General features: G+C 44.7%; 1 protein-coding gene across 1 annotated transcript in view; it reads left to right on the top strand.

Moving 5' to 3' along the window:
* SYNPO2 (synaptopodin 2) overlaps positions 1–22,427 on the top strand; it is a 232,752-nt gene that overhangs the window by 88,393 nt on the left and 121,932 nt on the right. Inside the window, exon 2 of the mRNA XM_030191795.1 lies at positions 13,852–14,003. Coding sequence (XP_030047655.1) covers positions 13,852–14,003 — 152 coding nt within the window. The remainder of the gene's footprint in view (positions 1–13,851; positions 14,004–22,427) is intronic.

Raw genomic sequence — 22,427 nt, 5'->3', positions numbered from 1 at the left:
TGCCCACATAAGCTTAAGCGGGTGAATTTAGGACAGCTCAAAAGATGTCATAAAGTCACCTGCTTATTTATTTATTTATTAGGATTTATTTACCGCCTTTTTGAAAGAATTTACTCAAGGTGGGTGTACAGTAAGAATAAATCAAACAAGCAATAGACAATTACAGCAGTAAAAATATTCAAATAACAATACAAAGTACGGCATAGTATACTACTTAGAATGTCAACATAAGTATTGCCACACTGGGACAGACCAAAGGTCCATCAAGCTCAGCATCCTTTTTCCAACAGTGGCCAATCCAAGTCACAAATACCTGGAAAGATCCCAGAAAACCTCAATAAATTTTATGATGCTTATCCCAGAAATAAGCAGTGGATTTTCCCAAGTCAATTTAATAATGGTCTACGGACGTTTCCTTTAGGAAGCTGTCCAGACCCTTTTTAAACCCCGCTAAGCTAACCGCCTTTACCGCATTCTCTGGCAACGAATTCCAGAGTTGAATTACACGTTGAATAAAGATTTTCTCTGATTCGTATTAAATTTACTACTTTGTAGCTTCATCGCGTGCCCCCTAGTCCTAATATTTTTGGAATGCGTAAACAGACGCTTCACATCTACCCGTCCAACTTCACTCATTATTTTATAGACGTCCATCATATCTCCCCTCAGCCGCCTTTTCTCCAAGCTGAAGAGCTCTAGCTGCTTTAGCCTTTCCTCATAGGGAAGTTGTCCCATCTCCTTTATCATTTTTGTCGCCCTTCTCTGTACCTTTCTAATTCCACTATATCTTTTTTGAGATGCAGCAACCAGAATTGAGCACAACAGCTTAAGCTTATGTGGCTCTGACTGAATATCGGGTCAGAGCCGCATAAGTTTTTAAAAAACATTTTAAATTGAACCCCCCCCCCCCATGTGCCCGACGCGTGGCATCCCCTACCTCTCTCCCTCCTAAACTGTGGACACAAGCCATTCCCCCCTACAAATTTCCCACCGCAGTTCATGCAGGCGCTCTGGGCCTACCTTAATCCCTGGTGGTCCTGTGGTGGTCATTGGGGGCAGGAGCAGAACCCCTCGCTCCCTTGCAGCACCATTAAAAATGGCTGCCGCGACCTCACTGCAGCTCGTGGTACTTCGTGAGAAGTCACGGCAGCCATTTTGCAAAGGTACTGTAACGGGCAGGAGCAAGGGCGATCTGCTCCTGCCCCCAACGACCACCTGACCAACAGGGATTAAGGTAATCACAGGGGAGCCTCCATGAACTACGGGAGGGAGTGGTATTTGGCTGAGGGTTGGGAGTGAGAGGGGATGCAACGCGTCGGGGGATCGGGGGCAATTTCAATTTAAAAAATGTTTTTTTAAAAACTTACGCGGCCCTGGCCCAATATCCAGCCAGGCTCAGCTGAATATTGGCAGGGCCCGCATATGCTGCAGCAGCCTTCCTGCCCCAAATTGGCCCCGATATTCAATGCTGGTGCCTGGACATGGCCGAGCACTGAATATAGGGGGAACTGAGTACAACAATGTCTACCAACTAGACATTTTTGAAACAAAACAGAGATATTTTTCTGGCTCAAAAATTGCTATATTTGCCACTTGAATTTTGGATGTTTTTGGCAAACTGTCCACAGTCAGATTTAGACATCATATCGAAAATGCCCCTCTAAAGTTCCTAATAGGCTTTCAGTGCTGTATCCCTTTTGGAAACCTGATTGAGGGTGATGCAAGATCTTATGATAGCCTAGATAGATAATCATCCAATCACCGGGTTTTCCATAATTTTTGATATTAGCAACTGGCCAGTAATTGGATCTTTCTCAAGCATCCATATAATAGAGAAACATCTAATATAGACCCATGGAACTAAAAGCTAAATAGAGAAACTCTAAATTACCCTTCAAGTGCGCACACACAGTAGAATTCCAAAACACTGCAATAAAAAGGTGTTTGTGTCCAGCAGTGGATACAATGCAGAAAGAGCCTGAGAATGAAAAATGCACCAGGTCTTGAAGGATAGACTGCCTTGGATTCTTAAGAATAGTTTGCCTTGCACATAAAAGATTAGACTGCCTTTGTTTTCATTTCAGAAAACTTGGATGCTTACATTTGTGCAGGAAAAAGATAAACATAGAATGCCACTCCATATTTGTATATGTTACTGTTCCTACATTAAAAGTCATCCTGTTGAAATATGAAAAGTGCAATGCACATATATTGAACAGATGGAAACAAACAGTTAAAACTTGGAGCAATAAAATCACATGTCTATTTTTCTACCCAGTATTCTCCATTTGTGCAGCTTTCATAAACATTCAGAATTCATTTGCCATTATAAAAAAAATCACTGTATCCATTCAACTTATACTTCCAGGAAAGGCTTCGGTTTGTTCAGAGAGTGTTAACTCTAGGATAATAAAAGGTGCACAACAGAATTTTCTTTTCAATAGGAGCGGGGAATTTTCAGGTAAAGAAAGTCATAGTCCAACCTCAGCCCTCGCCGGGTCCAATTTTCAGGATTTCCCCCCAATGAATATGCATGAGATCTGTTTGCATACAAATAGATTGCATGCATATTCATTGGGGAACTCCTGAAAACCTGACTGGATTGTGGCCCTTGAGGACTGAGGTTGGAAAACCCTGTGATAGTCCATGCCACTGATTTTTGGAAACTATTCAGCAATGGCTTCTCATGAAGAACAGGGTGAGGGGATGGAATTTGATATACTGCCTTTCCCCAGGTTCTCAGGTCACTGCACTAACCACTAGGCTATTTCTCCACTCCTATGTAGAATGAGAATGTGGAGAAATCTCAGAAATGGTGGAAAAGGGTCCAAAGAGAACAGGAAAGAAAGGACAGAGGCCTAAGAAGGGTTGTGAAACAACAGAGCAGAAGGAAACAAACATCAGTAGTGAGGGATGGGAGAGACCTCAGCTGTGGCTTGCAATCTTAATTCATAAGGGACAAATTAGTCCATTCCTGGTATCAACCCCACTCCATGCATGCACTCACAGTTCCTCACATTATATCTTTTCCTTACCCCTAGTCCTCTTACCCTTATCTGCCAGCTTCACCCGATAATGGAAAAAAGATGGCCGGCTCGGACGAGCATTTCGCCGGCTGGACTTGGTCCATTTATTTTTAGGACCAAGTCACAAAAACATGCCCCAATTGACAGATGACCACTGGAGGGAATCGGGGATCACCTCCCCTTACTCCCCCAGTGGTCACCAACCTCCTCCCACCCACAAAAAAATAAAATAAAACATTTTTTGCCAGCCTCAAATTTCATACCCAGCTCCCTGACAGCAGTATGCAGGTCCCTGGAGCAGTATTTAGTGGGTGCAGTGCACTTCAGGCAGGTGGACCCAGGCCCCCCCCCTACCTGTTACACTTGTGGTGATATATGTTGAACCCTCCAAAACCCCCCCAAACCCACTGTACCCACATGTAGGTGCCCCCCTTCACCCCTTAGGGCTATGGTAGTGGTGTAGAGTTGTGGGGAGTGGGATTTGGGGGGATTTGGGGGGCTCAGCACCCAAGGGAAGGGAGCTATGCACCTGGAAGCTATTTTTATTTTTTAATTTTTTGAAGTGCCCGGTTGGTGTCCTGGCATGTCAGGGGAGCCAGTGCACTACAAATGCTGGCTCCTCCCACGACCAAATGCCTTGCATTTCGCCGGGTTTGAGATGGCCGGGCCCGGTTTCCATTATGGCTGAAAGCCTAAGCCGTCCATCTGCTCTAAACCCGGCGATCAATTTAGCCGGCCCCAACCGTATTTTGAAAATACGGTTGGCTCCGCCCCTTTACGGAGCCGGCCCCGAAGATGGTCAGCCATCTATTTGGCCGGCGCCATTCGATTATGCTCCTTCCAAGTGTTTCTGTGGATTCCTATGACGATCTGCATGTGTTAGCATATAGTTTAGTATGAGATTAACCTATGCCTTTGACGCTCTTATTAAAAAGATGGGCTTTAAGGACCTTACGAAAGTTCAGGTAAATTGTTATCATAAGAACATAAGTATTGCCATACCGAAGGTCCATCAAGCCCAGTATCCAGTTTCCATCAGTGGCCAATCCAGGTTACAAGTACCTGGCAAGATCCCAAAACAGTAAAATAGATTTTATGCTATTTGTCCTACAGATAAGCAGTGGACTTTCCCCAAGTTTATCTTAATAATGGCTTATGGACTTTTCTTTTAGGAAGTTAGCCAAACCTTCTCTAAACCCTGTTAAGCTAACTGCTTTTACCATATGCTCTGGCAACGAATTCAAGAATTTAACTATACATTAAGTGAAGAAATATTTTCTCCGATTTGTTTTAAATTCACTACTTAATAGCTTCATTATGTGCCCCCTAGGCCTGGTATTTTTGGAAAGAGTAAACAAGTGATTCACATCCACCCATTCCATTCTGATTTAGCCTTTCATCATAGGGAAGTTGTCCCATCCCCTTTATCATTTTTGTTGCCCTTCTCTATACCATTTCTAAGTCCACTATATATTTTTTGAGCTGCAGTGACCAGAATTGCACACAATATTTGAGTTGCGGTCGCACCATGGAGCGATACAAAGGCATTATAACGTCCTCATTTTTGTTTTCTATTCCTTTCCTAATAATGCCTAACATTCTATTTGCTTTCTTAGCTGCCACTGCACTCTGAGCAGAGGGTTTCAACATATCACCAGCGATGATACCTAGATCCTTTTTCTGGTCAGTCACTCCTAATGTAGAGCCTTGCATCATGTAGCTATAGTTTGGGTTCCTCTTTCCCACATGCATCTCTTTGCATTTCCTCACATAAAATGTCATCTGCTATTTGGATGCCAGTCTCGCAAGGTCCTCTTGTAATTTTTCACAATCCTCTTGCAATTTAACAACTTTGAATAACTTTGGGGCTCATTTTCAAAAGAGAAAGACATCCAAAAAGTGGCATAAATCTGCATGTAGATGGTTTTTCTCACAAAAATGTCCAAATTGGTATTTTCAAAACCATTTTTAGACCTTTTTCTATGAAGTCTGTCAGAAGTGCATTGAAATCACAAGGGGGTGTGCCAGGTGTGTATTAAGCACGGGATTTGGGCATTCCTAACATATGGTCACTGTCTTGATCTCATCTTCTCCTCCAACTGTTCACCTTCTAGTTTCCTTGCCTCTGATCATCCCTCCTCTGATCACCATTTTATAACTTTCACACTTAAATCTCCTCCCTCCCAGTCCCGTCCTATCCTATCTAATTTATCTAGGAATCTTCACGATATTGACCCTTCATCTCTATCCTCCCATGTTTCAAACCTCCTCTCTACTGTGGCACCATCCACGTCTGTCAACGAGGCTGTTTCTTCTTACAACAATACTCTATCCTCTGCCTTAGACACTCTTGCACCTTTGATGACCCGCCCTGTAAGGCGTACAAAACCCCAACCTTGGCTGACTTCTAATATCTGCTACCTATGTTCCTGTACCCGCTCCGCCGAACGCCTCTGGCGGAAATCTCGGGCCCTTGCTGATTTCTTACACTTTAAGTTCATGCTGACCTCCTTCCAATCTGCTCTTTTACGTGCCAAACAGGATTATTATATCCAACTGACCAACTCTCTTGGCTCTAATCCTCGACTTCTCTTCACCACATTGAACTCTCTCCTCAAGGTGCCCCCTCCCCCAACTCCCCCTTCATTATCTCCTCAGACCCTTGCTGAATTCTTTCACAACAAGGTTCAAAAGATAAACCTTGCTTTCTCTACCTCACCACCTCTCCCTCCACTAGTCCGTTCCCCTCTCTCTCCTTCCCCTCATTCCCTTTCCTCCTTTCCTGAAGTTACTATTGAGGAAACTACACTTCTCCTTTCTTCCTCAAAATGTACCACCTGTTCCTCTGATCCCATTCCCACCCACCTTCTTAATGCCATCTCTCCTACTCTTATTCCTTTTATCTGTCACATTCTCAACCTCTCACTTTCCACTGCAACTGTCCCTGCTGCCTTTAAACATGCTGTGGTCACACCTCTCCTTAAGAAGCCTTCACTTGACCCTACTTGTCCCTCTAATTACCGACCCATCTCCCTCCTTCCTTTTCTCTCCAAATTACTTGAGCGTGCTGTTCACCGCCGCTGCCTTGATTTTCTCTCCTCACATGCTATTCTTGACCCATTACAATCTGGTTTTCGTCCTCTCCACTCAACCGAAACTGCGCTTACTAAAGTCTCCAATGACCTATTACTGGCTAAATCCAGAGGTCAATATTCCATCCTCATTCTTCTTGATCTTTCCGCTGCTTTTGACACTGTCGATCACAGCATACTTCTCGATACCCTGTCCTCACTTGGATTCCAGGGCTCTGTCCTTTCCTGGTTCTCTTCCTACCTCTCCCTCCGCACCTTTAGTGTTCACTCTGGTGGATCCTCTTCTACTTCTATCCCTCTGCCTGTCGGCGTACCTCAGGGTTCTGTTCTTGGTCCCCTCCTCTTTTCTATCTACACTTCTTCCCTTGGTTCACTAATCTCATCCCATGGCTTTTCCTACCATCTCTATGCTGATGACTCCCAAATCTACCTTTCTACCCCTGATATCTCACCTTGCATCCAAACCAAAGTTTCAGCGTGCTTGTCTGACATTGCTGCCTGGATGACTCAACGCCACCTGAAATTAAATATGACCAAAACCGAGCTTCTCATTTCCCCCCTCCCCCCCCAAACCCACCTCCCCACTCCCCCCGTTTTCTATTTCTGTTGATGCCTCTCTCATTCTCCCTGTCTCCTCAGCTCGAAACCTTGGGGTCATCTTTGACTCTTCTCTCTCCTTCTCTGCTCATATCCAGCAGACCGCCAAGACCTGTCGTTTCTTTCTTTACAACATCCGTAAAATCCGTCCCTTTCTTTCAGAGCACTCTACCAAAACCCTCATCCACACCCTTGTCACCTCTCGTTTAGACTACTGCAATCTGCTTCTTGCTGGCCTCCCACTTAGTCACCTCTCCCCTCTCCAGTCGGTTCAAAACTCTGCTGCCCGTCTCATCTTCCGCCAGGGTCGCTTTACTCATACTACCCCTCTCCTCAAGACCCTTCACTGGCTCCCTATCCGTTTTCGCATCCTGTTCAAACTTCTTCTACTAACCTATAAATGTATTCACTCTGCTGCTCCCCAGTATCTCTCCACACTCGTCCTTCCCTACACCCCTTCCCGTGCACTCCGCTCCATGGATAAATCCTTCTTATCTGTTCCCTTCTCCACTACTGCCAACTCCAGACTTCGCGCCTTCTGTCTCGCTGCACCCTACGCCTGGAATAAACTTCCTGAGCCCCTACGTCTTGCCCCATCCTTGGCCACCTTTAAATCTAGACTGAAAGCCCACCTCTTTAACATTGCTTTTGACTCGTAACCACTTGTAACCACTCGCCTCCACCTACCCTCCTCTCTTCCTTCCCGTTCACATTAATTGATTTGATTTGCTTACTTTATTTATTTTTTGTCTATCAGATTGTAAGCTCTTTGAGCAGGGACTGTCTTTTTTCTATGTTTGTACAGCGCTGCGTATGCCTTGTAGCGCTATAGAAATGCTAAATAGTAGTAGTAGTAGTAGTAGTAATATGGACGTTTTTCTGCCATAATGGAACAAAACAACAACATCCAGGGCTAAAAATGGAATTCCAGAAATACAAAAAATCTCAAGTAGAGGAACACGGGGAGGAATACCGGATGAAACTGAAAGAAGCCAAGAGAGAGGTACATCTGGTGAAGGCGCAAGCGGAAGGACAAATGGCTAGAAATGTACGGAGGGGAGACAAAAACTTCTTCAGGTATATTAGTGAAAGGAGAAAGACTAAAAAGGGGATTGTGAGACTAAAAGATACAGCAAAACGCTATGTAGAAAATGATAAAGAAAAAGCCAATTTGCTAAATAGATACTTTTGTTCTGTTTTTACTGAAGAAAATCCTGGGGAAGGACCGAGAGGGACTGGCAAAAGTACACCTGAGAATGAAGTGGATAGAGCACCATTCACGGAAGAGAGTGTGTATGAACAACTTGGAAAGCTAAAGGTGGACAAAGCCATGGGGCCGGACGGGATCCACCCCAGAATACTGAGGGAGCTCAGAGAGGTTCTGGCGGGTCCTCTTAAAGACTTGTTTAATAAATCCTTGGAGACGGGAGAGGTTCCGAGGGATTGGAGAACGGCGGAGGTGGTCCCTCTTCACAAAAGTGGGGATAGGGAAGAAGCTGGAAACTACAGGCCGGTAAGCCTCACTTCGGTTATTGGAAAAGTAATGGAAGCCATGCTGAAGGAAAGGATAGTGAATTTCCTGGAAGCCAATAAGTTGCAAGATCCGAGACAACATGGTTTCACCAAAGGGAAATCGTGCCAAACGAATCTCATTGAATTCTTTGACTGGGTGACAGGAGAATTAAATCAAGGACGTGCTATGGACGTCATATACTTAGATTTCAGCAAGGCTTTTGACACGGTTCCCCACAGGAGGCTCTTGAATAAACTAGAAGGGCTGAAGATAGGACCCGAAGTGGTGAACTGGATTAGGAACTGGTTGACAGGCAGACGCCAGAGGGTGGTGGTAAATGGAGTTCGCTTGGAGGAGGGAAAGGTGAGTAGTGGAGTGCCTCTGGGATCGGTGCTGGGGCCCATTCTGTTCAATATATTTGTGAGTGACATTGCCGAAGGGTTAGAAGGTAAAGATTGCCTTTTTGCGGATGACACCAAGATTTGCAACAAAGTGGACACCCCGGAGGGAGTGGAAAACATGAAAAAAGATCTGAAGAAGCTAGAAGAATGGTCAAACATTTGGCAATTAAAATTCAATGCGAAGAAATGCAAAGTATTGCACTTAGGGAGTAGAAATCCAAGGGAGGCGTATGTGTTAGGTGGGGAGAGCCTGATAGACACGGATGGGGAGAGGGATCTTGGGGTCATAGTGTCTGAGGACCTGAAGGCGATGAAACAGTGCGACAAGGCAGTGGCCGTAGCGAGAAGGTTGCTAGGCTGTATAGAGAGAGGTGTGACCAGCAGAAGAAAGGAGGTTTTAATGCCCCTGTATAAGACATTGGTGAGGCCCCACCTGGAGTATTGTGTTCAGTTTTGGAGGCCATACCTTGCGAAGGATGTTTAAAAAATGGAAGCGGTGCAAAGAAAAGCTACGAGGATGGTATGGGAGTTGCGTTCCAAGACGTATGAAGAGAGACTTGCTGACCTGAACATGTACACCCTGGAGGAAAGGAGGAACAGGGGTGATATGATACAGACCTTCAAATATTTGAAAGGTATTAATCCGCAAACGAATCTTTTCCGGAGATGGGAAGGCGGTAGAACGAGAGGACATGAAATGAGATTGAAGGGGGGCAGACTCAGGAAAGATGTCAGGAAGTATTTCTTCACAGAGAGGGTGGTGAACGCTTGGAATGCCCTCCTGCGGGAGGTGGTGGAGATGAAAACGGTAACGGAATTCAAACATGCGTGGGATAGGCATAAAGGAATCCTGTGCAGAAGGAATGGATCCACAGAAGCTTAGCTGAAATTGGGTGGCGGGGGGAAGAGGGGTTGGTGGTTGAGAGGCTAGGATAGGGGAGGGCAGACTTATACGGGGTCTGTGCCAGAGCCGGTGATGGGAAGCGAGAAATACTGCTGGACAGACTTATATGGTCTGTGCCCTGGAAAAGACAGGTACAAATCAAGGTAAGGTATACACATATGAGTTTATCGTGGGCAGACTAGATGGACCGTGCAGGTCTTTTTCTGCCGACATCTACTATGTTACTATGTTACTATGTAGACCTGTTTTATTAACCAATAAGCCACTAAAAAGTGCCCTAAATGACCAGATGACCACTGGAGGGAATCAGGGATGACCTCCCCTTACTCCCCCAGTGGTCACTAACCTCCTCCCACCCCCCAAAAATGTGATTAAAAATATTACTTGCCAGCCTCAGATAAAATACTCAGTTCCATTAGAGCAGCATACCGGTCTTTGGAGTAGTGTAGAGCACTGCAGACAGGTGGATTGAGGCCCATACCCCCACCCCCCCATCTTTAACACTTGTGATGGAAACTGTGATCCCTCCAAAACTCACTAGGAAGCCCACTCTACTTACATATATGTGCCCCCTTCACCCATAAGGGCTATTTTAGAGGTGTACAGTTGGGGGTATTGGGTTTTGGGGGTGGCTCAGCAGACAAGATAAGGGAGCAATTTGTGCACCTGGGAACATTTACTTGAAGCCCAGTGCCCCCTAGGGTGCCTCATTGCTCTCCTGGGATATCTGTGTGGCCAGTCTACTAAGAATTCTGGCTCCTCCTGCATCACAATGGCTTGATTTTGTGCGTTTTCCACTTGGATTGTTTTGTCAAAAATGGACCTAAAAGAGAAATACACAGAGCATAAAAATATCTAGCAAATAGCCATTTTTGAAAAAAAAAAAAAAAAAAAAAAAGATAAACGTTTTTCTGTTTTGAAAATGGCTATATTTCCCACTTGAATTTTGGACAGTTTGCTGAACTTAGATGTCATATTAAAAATGCCCCTCCAAGTGTCATCAACAAATTTAATTATCTCAATAGTTATTCCCATCTCTAGATAATTTATAAATGTTAAAAAGCAGAGGCCCCAGCATAGACCCCTGTGGAACCCCACTATCCTTCTCCATTGAGAATACTGACCATTGAACCCTACTTTATGTTTTCTATCTTTTAACCAGTTTTTAATCCACAATAGGACACTACCTCCTATCCCATGATTCTCTTGATTTCCTCAGGAGTCTTTCATGAGGTACTTTGTCAAATTGCTTTTGAAAATCCAGATATACAGTATCACCAGCTCACCTTTAGCCGTATTAAGTACAAATCCTTCCACACATCCAATTTTTCCTTTTTAGGTAGCCAGCTTTGGAATGCTTTACCAAGATCTATCCATACCATTAACGGCCTTTGCCCTTCAAAAAAGCATTGAAGACCCATCTCTTCAAGATAGCCTACCCTAACAATCCAACCTAACCAAAACTTACCCGTACGATTCTTATTGACATTAGTTATATTTCCCTCTTTGCGTCTTTGGGTTTAATCAGATAATCTTTTCTATGATCCTCTCGTTGTGTTCTTTTGTATTTCTTAAACGAAGCCTTTTTTGCTCTTATTTTTTCAGTTACTTGTTTGGAGAACCATATAGGCTTCCTGTTTCTCTTGTTTTTATTTACTTTCCTCACATAAAGATCAATTGTCATATTTATAGCAGCCTTTAGCATTGACCACTGATTTTCCACGTCTCCTACACCTTCCCACGCTAACAGCTCCTTCTTCAGGTATTCCCCCATTTTATCAAAATCAGTACATCTGAAATCCAGTACTCTGAGTTTTGTGCATCCGCAATCCGCCTTTTCCCTTATAACAAACCATATGGTGTGATGATCACTATTACATAGGTGGGCACCCACCCGATGTCTGTCCCCTCTCTCTCTGCCCCCTTCCATCCAACATTTGCCCCTCTCTCCCCCTTCCTTCCAGCTGCACCCTCTCTTTATCCTCTTCCAGCACCTGCCCCCTCCCTTCCCCTTCTTCCATCCAGAATCTGCCTCTTCTCTCTTCCCCTTTCATCCATCATCTGTCCCCTCTCTCTTCTCCTTCTTCCATCCAGCATCTGCCTTTTCTCTCTCCCCTCTTCCATCCAGTGTCTGCCCTCTCTTTTTCTTTTCTTCCATCCAGCATCTGCCCCTTCTCTCCCTCTTCCATCCAGCATCAGCTTCTTGTCTCTTCCCCTTTCATCCAGCATCTGCTCCTTCTCTTCCCCCTCTTTCATCCAGCGTCTTCCCCTCTCTCTTCCCCTTCTTCCATCCAACACCTGCCCTCTCTCTTCCCAGTCTTCCACCAAGCGTCTACCCCCTCTCTTCCCCTTCTTCTATCCAGCGTCTACCCCCTCTCTCTTCCCCTTCTTCCATCAAGCATCTGCCCCTTCTCTCCTTCTTTCCAGCCAGCATCTGCCTCTTCCCCTTTCATCCAGCATCTGCCCCCTCTCTCTTCCCTTCTTTCAGAAAGCATCTGCCCTTCTCTTCCCCTTCTTCCTTCCTGCATCTGCCCTTTCTCTCTCCCTCTTCCATCCAGCATCTGCCCCGTCTCTCTTCCCCTTTCATTCAGCATCTGTCCCTTCTCTCATTCCTTCTTCCATCCAGCATATGCTCTCGCTCTCTACCTTCTCTGCCATCCAACATCTACGCCATCTCCCCTTCCTTCCATCCACCACAACCCTGACACTACTACTCTTGTTGCTTCTCCAAACCAGCAGCAGGAGCTGCTAAACAAGTTAAAAACCATCACAGAGCTGACTCTGCAAAGGCATGGCTGCTGGCTCTGCTCCAGAATAGGAAGTGACATCAGAGGGGGCAGAACTGGCAGCCAGGCCTATATAGAGTTGGCCCCACGATGGATTTTGCTTATCCACTGCTGCTGCTGGTTTGAGAAGCAGTGGCTGAGACAGGGCTGGCAGTGGGAGGGAGGTGCTGAAAGTGGGAGATGTTGGAAGTGGGAGATACTGGGGCTACGTGGCCGGAGCACTAGGCCCTGTACAACCGCCCCTCTAGCCCCTGCCTAAGTCTGGCCCTTTAAGCATCTGCAGTAGGTCTTATTGCTTCCCTCCGGGCCCCTCTTAATCTAGCTCTGGCCTGGCCTTTTTTACTTCCTGGATCATGCCCTTCTGGATCCACCCCTCTCATGTCACTTCCCCCTGGGGTGAGAATAGAGGTTTTAAGGTGGCTCTGACAGTCTGAGGGAATGCCTTTAAGTGGAAATGACAGGATCCTTTAGACTCGTTTATATGGACTAACGTGGTTTATGGTTTATTTCTTACTAGTAAAAAAGGCCCATTTCTTAACGCAATGAAACGGGCGCTAGCAAGGCAATCCCCCACCCTCCCACCCACCCTCCCAGTTCAAGGCCTCCCTGCCAGCCTCCCTCCTTCCCAGTTCAAGGCCTCCCTCCCTCCCTCCCTCCCTGTTCAAGGCCTCCCTCCCTGGCCTCCCACCCACCCAGTTCATCAAGGCCCCCTCACGCCCCTCCCACCGAGTTCCAGACTCCACCCTCCCTCTGATTTCAACACCCCCCCTCTGCATTACGAACCCCTGGACCCCTCTTCCGCGACCCTGTCAACCCCCCCCCTTCCCGCCAAAAACCGTCCCCCGCTGTCGTCGAGTACCTGTGCTGACGGGGGACCCCAACCTCCGGCAGCCGAAGTTCTGTTCTCGTCTGTGCTGGCGTTGCTTTCTGAATGATCTTCTGTTCAAGTTTCTGTGCGTGCGTCTGATGGCAGGGAGCGGCGCACTGACAGCTGATTCCCAGGCAGGGGGAGGAGTAGGGAAACCTCCCCTTGCCTGGGAATCAGCTGTCAGTGACGTCACTGATGTCAGTGTGTTCTAAGCTGCCTAGCAGACCACCTCCGAGGGATCCACGGTCCCAGGCAGGTTAGAACGTTGGAGGTGAGTATTATTATATAGGATGTCCCGCCTTTTTCCATATGACTACCATAGGACTATATCTGATGCTAAGAAAGCAATGAAATGGGCCTTAGTTGTGAGCAACAGAAGAGAAAAGCACACAGAAAAATACACATTTATATACTGACAGAGGCTGGTGACATCTTATAGACTAACCAATTTATTGAGAAATGAGCTTTCAAAGGCAAGAGTCAACTTTGTCGATGCAACAAGCTTCTGTCCTTCTTGCTACTCCAGACTAGCATGGCTACTCCTCTGAAAGCCTATATACTGGATACCTTGCAACACAATGATATGTGACTGAATTAAAAGAAATCTGAATTATGTGTGGCTTCAAAACTTTGTTGTATTCAGCTTTGTGAACTTTTTTCTTAGGTGCTCGAGAACAGCAAGGCCAGGAGTGCAGGGTTGTTCGAGGGTGATGAGGTGGTGGCTATCAATGGCCGGCCTTGTGCAGACCTCCTGCAGGCACAGATCATCACACTTATCAACAGCAGAGCAGATACTCTCCAAATGCTGATCAAGAGGTATAAAGTCCTGTCAATTCTCCAGAAACATTACTGTATCCTCTTATGTGTATCCATAGAGTATTCCATGAATCTAGCACACCTATAAAATATTTATTGTGGCTATCCTGAATCCAATGGGACTAGATGTTCCCCAAGGACTGGGTTGGGAATGGCTGACCTAGTATTTTGAACAGCACTGAAAGCAAAGAATTCATTTACCAGCTGATATTCATCCCACAGGAGGCAGGCCGGCTAAGTCCAGTGATTGATGTAGTAGTAGTACTTACATGTAAATCACACTACTGCTATATCATATATTGCATATCCTCATAGGTAAAGCTTCCTGTGCACTTGGTTTACATATACTATTTTTGCAAGTACTTTTCTGTCCCAAATGTGCTCACAATCTAAGGTGACTTGCCCAGGGTCACAAGGAGCTGCAGTGGGAATTGAACTCAGTTCCCTGGGTTCTCAACCCACTGCACTAACCATTAAGCTCAGCCTCCTGGGAACTGAGTGGTGTACAACAGCCTCCATTAAGCCAAGACCAGGTTACTGACACTCTCCCAATGACTTTGAAGGCCCAGCCCAGCTGATTCCCTCTGCCTTCATCAATGGCAGCTCTCAAGGAGTGGCTCAGGGCCATGCTTCAGGAATAGATGGAGAGCCTATTTGCCCGTCAGGAGGCCATGGCATCAAGGGTATTGATGCTGACACCTCAGGTGTTTCAGCTTATTCTGGAGCCCTTCCGTTGCCTGCAGAGAGCACATTGACCCCAAGACCTCAAGGTGCATTAGAACTGACATGCACTGTACCCGTGTTGATCTCCAGTCCCTTGGGGGATGGGGGGGGGGGGTGGGAAGGTAAGCCGCCTCAGGCACTGGGGGTCCTCACCTTGATGGCCCCTTCCCATGATGTCAGTCAAGCAAGGCAGGCAGAGGCTCAGATGTCTCCAGTTGCTGGTGGTATAGTGGAGGAATGGGCAGGAGCGATGCCCACTTGGTCCTGCCTTTTGCGGCAGTGCTTTCAAAATGGTTGCTTCGACTTCTACTAGAGGGGGCAGCCGTATTGAAGGGCAGGAGTGAGTGGGCATAATCTGGTGGGCATTCTTCCACTAGAACACCAGGAACTGAGCAGGTAGGCCTAGGGAGCTCCGGGAGGGTGGGAAGTTGCTGATGTTCCAGGAGGGAATGAGGGGGCTCTGGGGGGGGGGGGGGGAGGGAGGGGTTGGTAATGCTCTGGTAGTAGGGAGAGAGGAAGGTCTGTTGACATTCTGAGGGGTGGAAAGGAGGGAGAGGGTATCAGAAAGCTTCAGGCTACTACTAGGCAGTTATGTGGATGCCTGCCAATAATCAATGCTATCACTCACATAGCTAGGTGAACTCATTAAGGACTTCTTTTTAGAAGTCTTATATAGAATATAGAAAAATGATGACGGATAAAGACCATGTGGCCTATGCAGTCTGCCCACCCATGCCATCTACTATATAACCACATTCACCCACATACCTGCTAGCTCATCCCCAGCTCTGCCCCTGACTTTCCCACTTCAATTGGCCATTCCGAGCTGATATTCAGTGCCATTGAATATTGGCAGTTACTACTTAAATCATTTTGGATAGAGACCAGAAAGTGCCTAAATGAAATAAAGGACTGCTTTATGGAGCAGCTGGTTCAGCAACCAACAAGAGGAGGAGCAATTCTAGATGTAGTCCTTAGTGGACCACATAATCTGGTGCAAGAGGTAATGATGCTGGGGCCACTTGAGAACTATGATCATAACATGATCAAATTTAATAACTGGATTAAGTACACACAGGAAATGCAATACATAAGCATTTAGCTTTCAAAAGGGAGGCTATGATAAAAAAGAATATGGTCAGGGGAAAAAAAAAAAGCTTAGAGGAGCAGCTGCAAAGGTCAAAACTTTACATCAGGCATGAATGTTGTTCAAAAATACCATTCTGGAAGCCCAGACCAGACATATTCCACACATTAAAAAAAGGCAGAAGGAAGGCCAAACAGCCACTATGGTTAAAAAGTTAGATAAAGGAGACTATTAGAGCTAAAAGGACATCCTTCAGAAAATAGAAGAAGGATCCAACTAAAGATAATAGGAAACAGCATAAAGGAATGGCAAGTCAAATGCAAAGCACTGATAAGGTAGGCAAAGAGAGCCTATGAAAGAAACTTGCCTTGAAGCAAAAACAACTTTTTTTTTTTAAGTACATTTGAAACAAAAAGCCAGTAAAAGAATCAGCTTTACCAGTAGATGATTGAGAGGTAAAAGGGGCATTCATAAAAGACGAGGGCATAGTGGAGACACTATCTGGCTGATATTCAGCATGAGATACATAGTAACATAGTAACATAGTAGATGACGGCAGAAAAAGACCTGCACGGTCCATCCAGTCTGCCCAAGATAAACTCATGTGTATACCTTACCTTGATTTGTACCTGTCTTTCTCAGGGCACAGACCGTATAAGTCTGCCCAGCAGTTTTTCCTGCCTCCCAACCACCTGTCCCGCCTTCCATCACCGGCTCTGGCACAGACCGTATAAAAGTCTGCCCTCCCCTATCCTCGCCTCCCAACCACCAACCCCTCTTCCCCCCACCTGCTCTGCCACCCAATTGTAGCTAAGCTTCTGAGGATCCATTCCTTCTGCACAGGATTCCTTTATGCACATCCCATGCATGTTTGAATTCCGTTACTGTTTTCATCGCCACCACCTCCCGCGGGAGGGCATTTCAAGCATCCACCACCCTCTCCGTGAAAAAATACTTCCTGACATCTTTTCTGAGTCTGCCCCCCTTCAATCTCATTTCATGTCCTCTCGTTCTACCGCCTTCCCATCTGGTTATACCAGCTTGCCATGAATATTCAGCCCAAATAGCCTATCTTTGGCCACTATAAACGTAACCAGTCAGCACTGAATGATGATTGGCAGTTAAGTTTAAACTGGCTCCCTTTCCCCAAAAACAGATGTTCAATGCTGGTCACTAGAAATGGCCCGGCATTGAATATCCTGGCTCAGCATCAATCACTGGACTTATCTGGCCTGCCTCCTGTGGGCTGAATATCAGCCGTAAATGCATTTTTTGCTTTCAATGCTGGTCAAAGTACTTAAAAATAAATGCATATTTAACACATTAAAAAAATTACCTAAGCAAAAGTAAAACAGTTATTGCCTAATCTAATACTTTTTGAGTACCACAACTACAATGAATGAAAGTACCTTTACTACTACTACTATTTAACATTTCTAGAGCGCTACCAGGGTTACGCAGCGCTGTACAAATAACAAAGAAGGACAGTCCCTGCTCAAAGGAGCTTACAATCTAAAGGACAACAGGACAAAGAGTACAGTCAATCAAAAAGTTGGGGCAGTCTAGATTTCTTGGGTAGAGGTACAATGGTTAGGTGAAGAAAGCGACATTGAAGAGGTGGGCTTTGAGCAATGATTTGAAGATGGATAGGGAGGGGGCTTGGTGTATGGGCTCAGGGAGTTTATTCCAGGCATAGGGTGAGGCGAGGCAGAAAGGGCGGAGCCTGGAGTTGACGGTGGTGGAGAAGGGTACTGAGAGGAGGGATTTGTCCTGTGATCGGAGGTTACGGGTAGGAGCGTAAGGGGAGATGAGGGTAGAGAGGTAGTGAGGTACCTTTAACATTTGTATCCCAACAACTTTATTGCTCTACAGTTCAATCCACCTTACTTTTAGTAAAACTAAATTTTGAAAATGACCACTCATGCAGGTACACTTATGAGTCATTATTACGCCAGTACAGTTAAAAAGGTATTCAGTACCTACACTGGCAGGAAGGGTTCAGTCTGATAAAGCGTTCCTTCAGATCAGGCCAGGCTGCAGTACTACTGATGTCTTCTGACTGATCAAGGGAATCTCTGTCTGAAATACCTGACTGCATTATAACAAAGAATGCTTTATCATGGTCATTGTCTTTATCGTCTGCATTAGAAGTGGTGTTGCCTAATTTATCACTTGCTTCTTCATCTTTGTTATCATTTTCTTGCTGTCAATTACAGAGAAGTCTTTCACAAAGTTGGAATCATTGTCTGTTGTTGTTCTAACAGTTTATTGTTTGATGGCAAACTCCCTATGGAACGTCTTCAAGAACTGATGCAAGAACATCAATCTTTTTAAGGACAACCAAGGAGACTTCCTCTCTAAAGACTCTATCAATCCATAGAAACACAGAAACATGATGGCATATAAGGGCCAAAATGGCCCATCCAGTCTGCCCATCCTCAGTAACTCTTTCTTTTCCTAAGAGATCCAATGAGCCTGTCCCACACTTTCTTATATTCTGACACAGACCTTGTCTCCACAACTTCCATCGGGAGGCCATTCCATGCATCCACCACTCTTTTCTGTGAAAGATTCCTCCTAAGCATGTTTCCTCTTAACTTCATCCTATGCCCTCTCATTCCAGAGTTTTCCTTCATTTGAAAAAGGCTGAATATTGGTGGTTTATTTGTATTTCAGCTTCATCTCCTGTTGCGGAAGAGACTAGGGTGCTCAGTTTCAAAGCACATGGACTTACAATGTTACACAGTAACATATGTAACTTTGTAAGTCTATGTGCTTTGAAAATGAACCTCACTATGTCTGTTCACTAAAAATTGCAGCTAGTTCCAGCTTCATCTGCACTTCAAAGTGACCCAATTCATCAATATTCTGTTTGGCTGGAGACTAGTAACCAATTCAACAAACATACGCAACTGCACTGTTCGCATAGGCTATATTCCCTGAATAGTGATAGTTTGTAGGTCAATCTTTGTTATGTCCTCGCCGTTGCAAGGCCCTATTGACCTTCTTTGTTGTTTTGAGTGAGCCTGGGGGCTAGGGATACCCCATCAGTGAGAACAAGCAGCCTGCTTGTCCTCGGAGAAAGCGAAGATACATACCTGTAGCAGATATTCTCCGAGGACAGCAGGCTGATTGTTCTCACAAACCCGCCTTCCTCCCCTTTGGAGGAGTTCTTCTTTCATTCTTGTTTTTGTATATAACTGAGCGGGTCTCTCGCGCGACGGGCAGGAAGACGGCCGTGCATGCACAGTGCGCGCACCCCGCGTGCCAGAAGGTTCTATCAAAGCTTTAAGATTTTTGCTTTGAAAAATTCTGTTTGTGGGGGCTGCTGTGGACGTCGACCCATCAGTGAGAACAATAAACCTGCTGTCCTCGGAGAATACCTGCTACAGGTATGTATCTTCGCTTTAGTGTTACTCGATCTAACAGTAGCATTTGGCCCATTCAATTCTTCTTTCAAGTCTTGCTTCAATAGGAATTACTGGTACTGTCTTTACTTGGTTTACTTCCTTTCTCTCTAATTGACGATTTCTGGTTCATGGATCCCAAGGCATTTCTGCCTCCTGTCCCATAGGGTTCTAGCTTTTCACCAATTCTCTTTAATATTTCCCTGGCTCTTCTGGCTTTACTAATCCATATTTCAGGTCTAAAATGTTATATCTATGCAGTTGATATTCTTTTGGTTTCACCTCTTAACTCTGGCTTTCCTAACCTTTCTGTTGTACAAGAGTGTCTCAACTCTATGGATCACTGATTATCTTCAAACCGTCTGATTTGAAATCCCTCCAAGTCAGTAACTCTCTGGATTTCAAAACGTACACAGGTACCTAACTAACACCCTCAAAATAGTTGATTCCTTCAGATATTTAGGAGTAATTATTGCCTTCCACCTTTCTTTTCCACCCCAAATTGCTTCCGTGGTATGTTCTTGCTTTTCCTCACTTCGCTCGATACATATTTCCCACAATTTGTTTTTAGTTAAAGAGGCTTGTTCAATACTAATCCATGCATTAGTTATCTTGAAACTTGACTACTGTAATATCATTTATGCAGGTCTCCCATTTTTCCAAATTAAAAGATTGTAGCTTATTCAAACAGAGCTATATGTATTCTTACTGGATGTTGTCATTTTGATCATTTTTCTCCCTTATTTAAACAACGTCATTGGCTCCCTATCAAATATCGAGTACAATATAAAATCTTGATCCTTACTCAGAAAGTAAGTTGCACACAGATTCCATCTTTGATCATTTCATATTGCCCCGCATATTCCCTATGTTTATCTAACTAGAATCAGTTAACTATTCCTGCTGTAGCACACACTAAACTCCAATCCACTCACCATTCAGCTTTCTTTTCATTGGGTCCATCTTTATGGAATGCCCTGCCCTTTGCTCTTCATATTGAACAAAGTTACGCATGTTTTAAGGTTGCTCTAAAGACTCATTTATTTACAAATGCTTTCTCATCTGGCTCAAAGTTGTGAAGTATTTGCCAGCATGTTTGTGTTGCTTTATTTGCCTAAGCCTGTCTTTCTTTACTTTTTTTAAATTCTCTTTTCTTTGTTGAGTTGGAACTCCAAATTCCTTTGTCTTAAATTGTGGTATTTTTGATTTTAGTGATTGTAAAGTGCTCTGATTATATGCAGGATGGTATATCAAGATTAAATAAACTAAGCTAAAGGATATGATATTCTACCTTTCTGTAGTACGTGTACTATATGTAGATACTTTTAGGAACTGTAGTAAAAGCAGTCAGTATAGCAGGGTTTAAGAAAGGTTTGGACAAGTTTCTAAAAGAAAAGTCCATAAACCAATTATTAAGGTGGGTGGGAAAATCCACTGCTTATCCTTGGATAAGCAGCATAAAATCTGGTTTACTGTTTTGTGAGGTACCTGTGACCTAGTTGGTAACTTTTGGAAACAGTCTACTGGCCTTGATGGACCTTTGGTCTGTTCTTGTATAATGATACTTATGTACTTACGTAGAAGGACTCTGCACCCAGGGACAGTGCTCTGCTCATGAGAGATAACACTACTACTACTATTTAGCATTTCTATAGCGCTACAAAGCGTACGCAGCGCTGCACAAACATAGAAGAAAGTCCCTGCTCAAAGAGCTTACAATCTAATAGACAAAAATAAAGCAAACAAATCAATTAATGTGTAGAGGAAAGAGGAGAGGAGGGTAGGTGGAGGCGAGTGGATACAAGTGGTTACGAGTCAAAAGCAATGTTAAAGAGGTGGGCTTTCAATCTAGATTTAAAGATGGTCAAGGATGGGCAAGACGTAGGGGCTCAGGGAGCCTCCTGGAGCTGCATATCGGTCGGGACCCACATAAATCCCAGTGGCCAGCTCAGTAGGAAATAGCCCTGAATATAAGCCCTAAATCTAATGGACCTTCAGGGTTTTCAAAAACACTGCCAAGCCCGATTATATGAAAGGAGTTTTAAGTGATGTTATACATGTTTTCATGTTTTACAATATATTGTTGTAATAATTTTGGTAGATGAGGGCCTTATGGTCCTTATTAAACAGCAGGTTTTTATCTTTTTGTCTTTCCCTTTCCCTCCTTATTTCTCTGCTGTCTCTCCTCTCACTTTCTCTTTCTAGCTGTGTAACATCAGTGAGCAGATACCAAGAAAGGATAAAATTTGACTTGCTGCCCCCCCCCCCCTCCTTCCTAGCCCTGCACTCATCATCCTACAAGGAAATGTTTATGAATTTGTGGAGTTCAGTCATCCTTATCCTGATTCCACCTAGTGATGGAACCCAGTTGTAGTCAGCACAGAAAGTAAATTACTCTTTGGCGACCTTTCCATATTCAGTGCAGAGATGTCATATATTTTTTCCTACTGGAGATAGATGGTTTAATCAGAAAGAGAGTCATTAGGTTATAAATGTGAGGGGTGTGATGGTATCTGCATTACAGGCACTGATTTACTTTCTGTGCTCAGCTCTTGTTGCTAAGTCTGGCCTATTATTTACCCTCTGATCCAGTACAGATTGCATTTAAGACATCAGAGGTGGGGCTACTCAATGACCCAACAGCAAAGCTGCTGCATGGGAGACCCAGCTCCTTTTTGGGAGGTCCATGGAGACAACAATCACAGCCCCTGAGAAGGATCAGAGAGAAAGAGATCTTGAAAATCTCAAACCAGACAAAAAAAAAATCTGTTGAATTTCCCTGGCTAATCTAGATGCCAAAATAACCTGAAACACATTTAAATATTCTGATTTGGATTTTTAGGAAATCAGAAGGTGGATCTAATGGTTTGGCAGAATCTGCTTTTGATTGTGTTTTATTTTCCTTATTTTCAAAGTCTGTCATGCTGATTGAACCTGCTTTGGAGAAGCCTGAGGGATTCTCAGTCATTGCTTAACATTGACATTTACAGAAGAGTATATGTATGTGTCAGACTCTGAAGACACCTGGGGGCTAAATATCGCAACTGTCACTCACTATGATGGCTAGAATATATGTGGGAGGGGGAGAGAGAAAACAAAGGGGGAAGGTAAATCAATGAAGCTTGCTTCCCAGTTCAGCCTCCTTGTGACTCTGGGCAAGTCACTTAACCCTCCATTGCTCCAGGCATAACATATGTATATAATATG

This window comes from Microcaecilia unicolor, chromosome 2 (genome assembly GCF_901765095.1).
Source record: "Microcaecilia unicolor chromosome 2, aMicUni1.1, whole genome shotgun sequence".
Taxonomy (NCBI): domain Eukaryota; kingdom Metazoa; phylum Chordata; class Amphibia; order Gymnophiona; family Siphonopidae; genus Microcaecilia; species Microcaecilia unicolor.
This window is presented reverse-complemented; position numbering and strand designations above follow the sequence as displayed.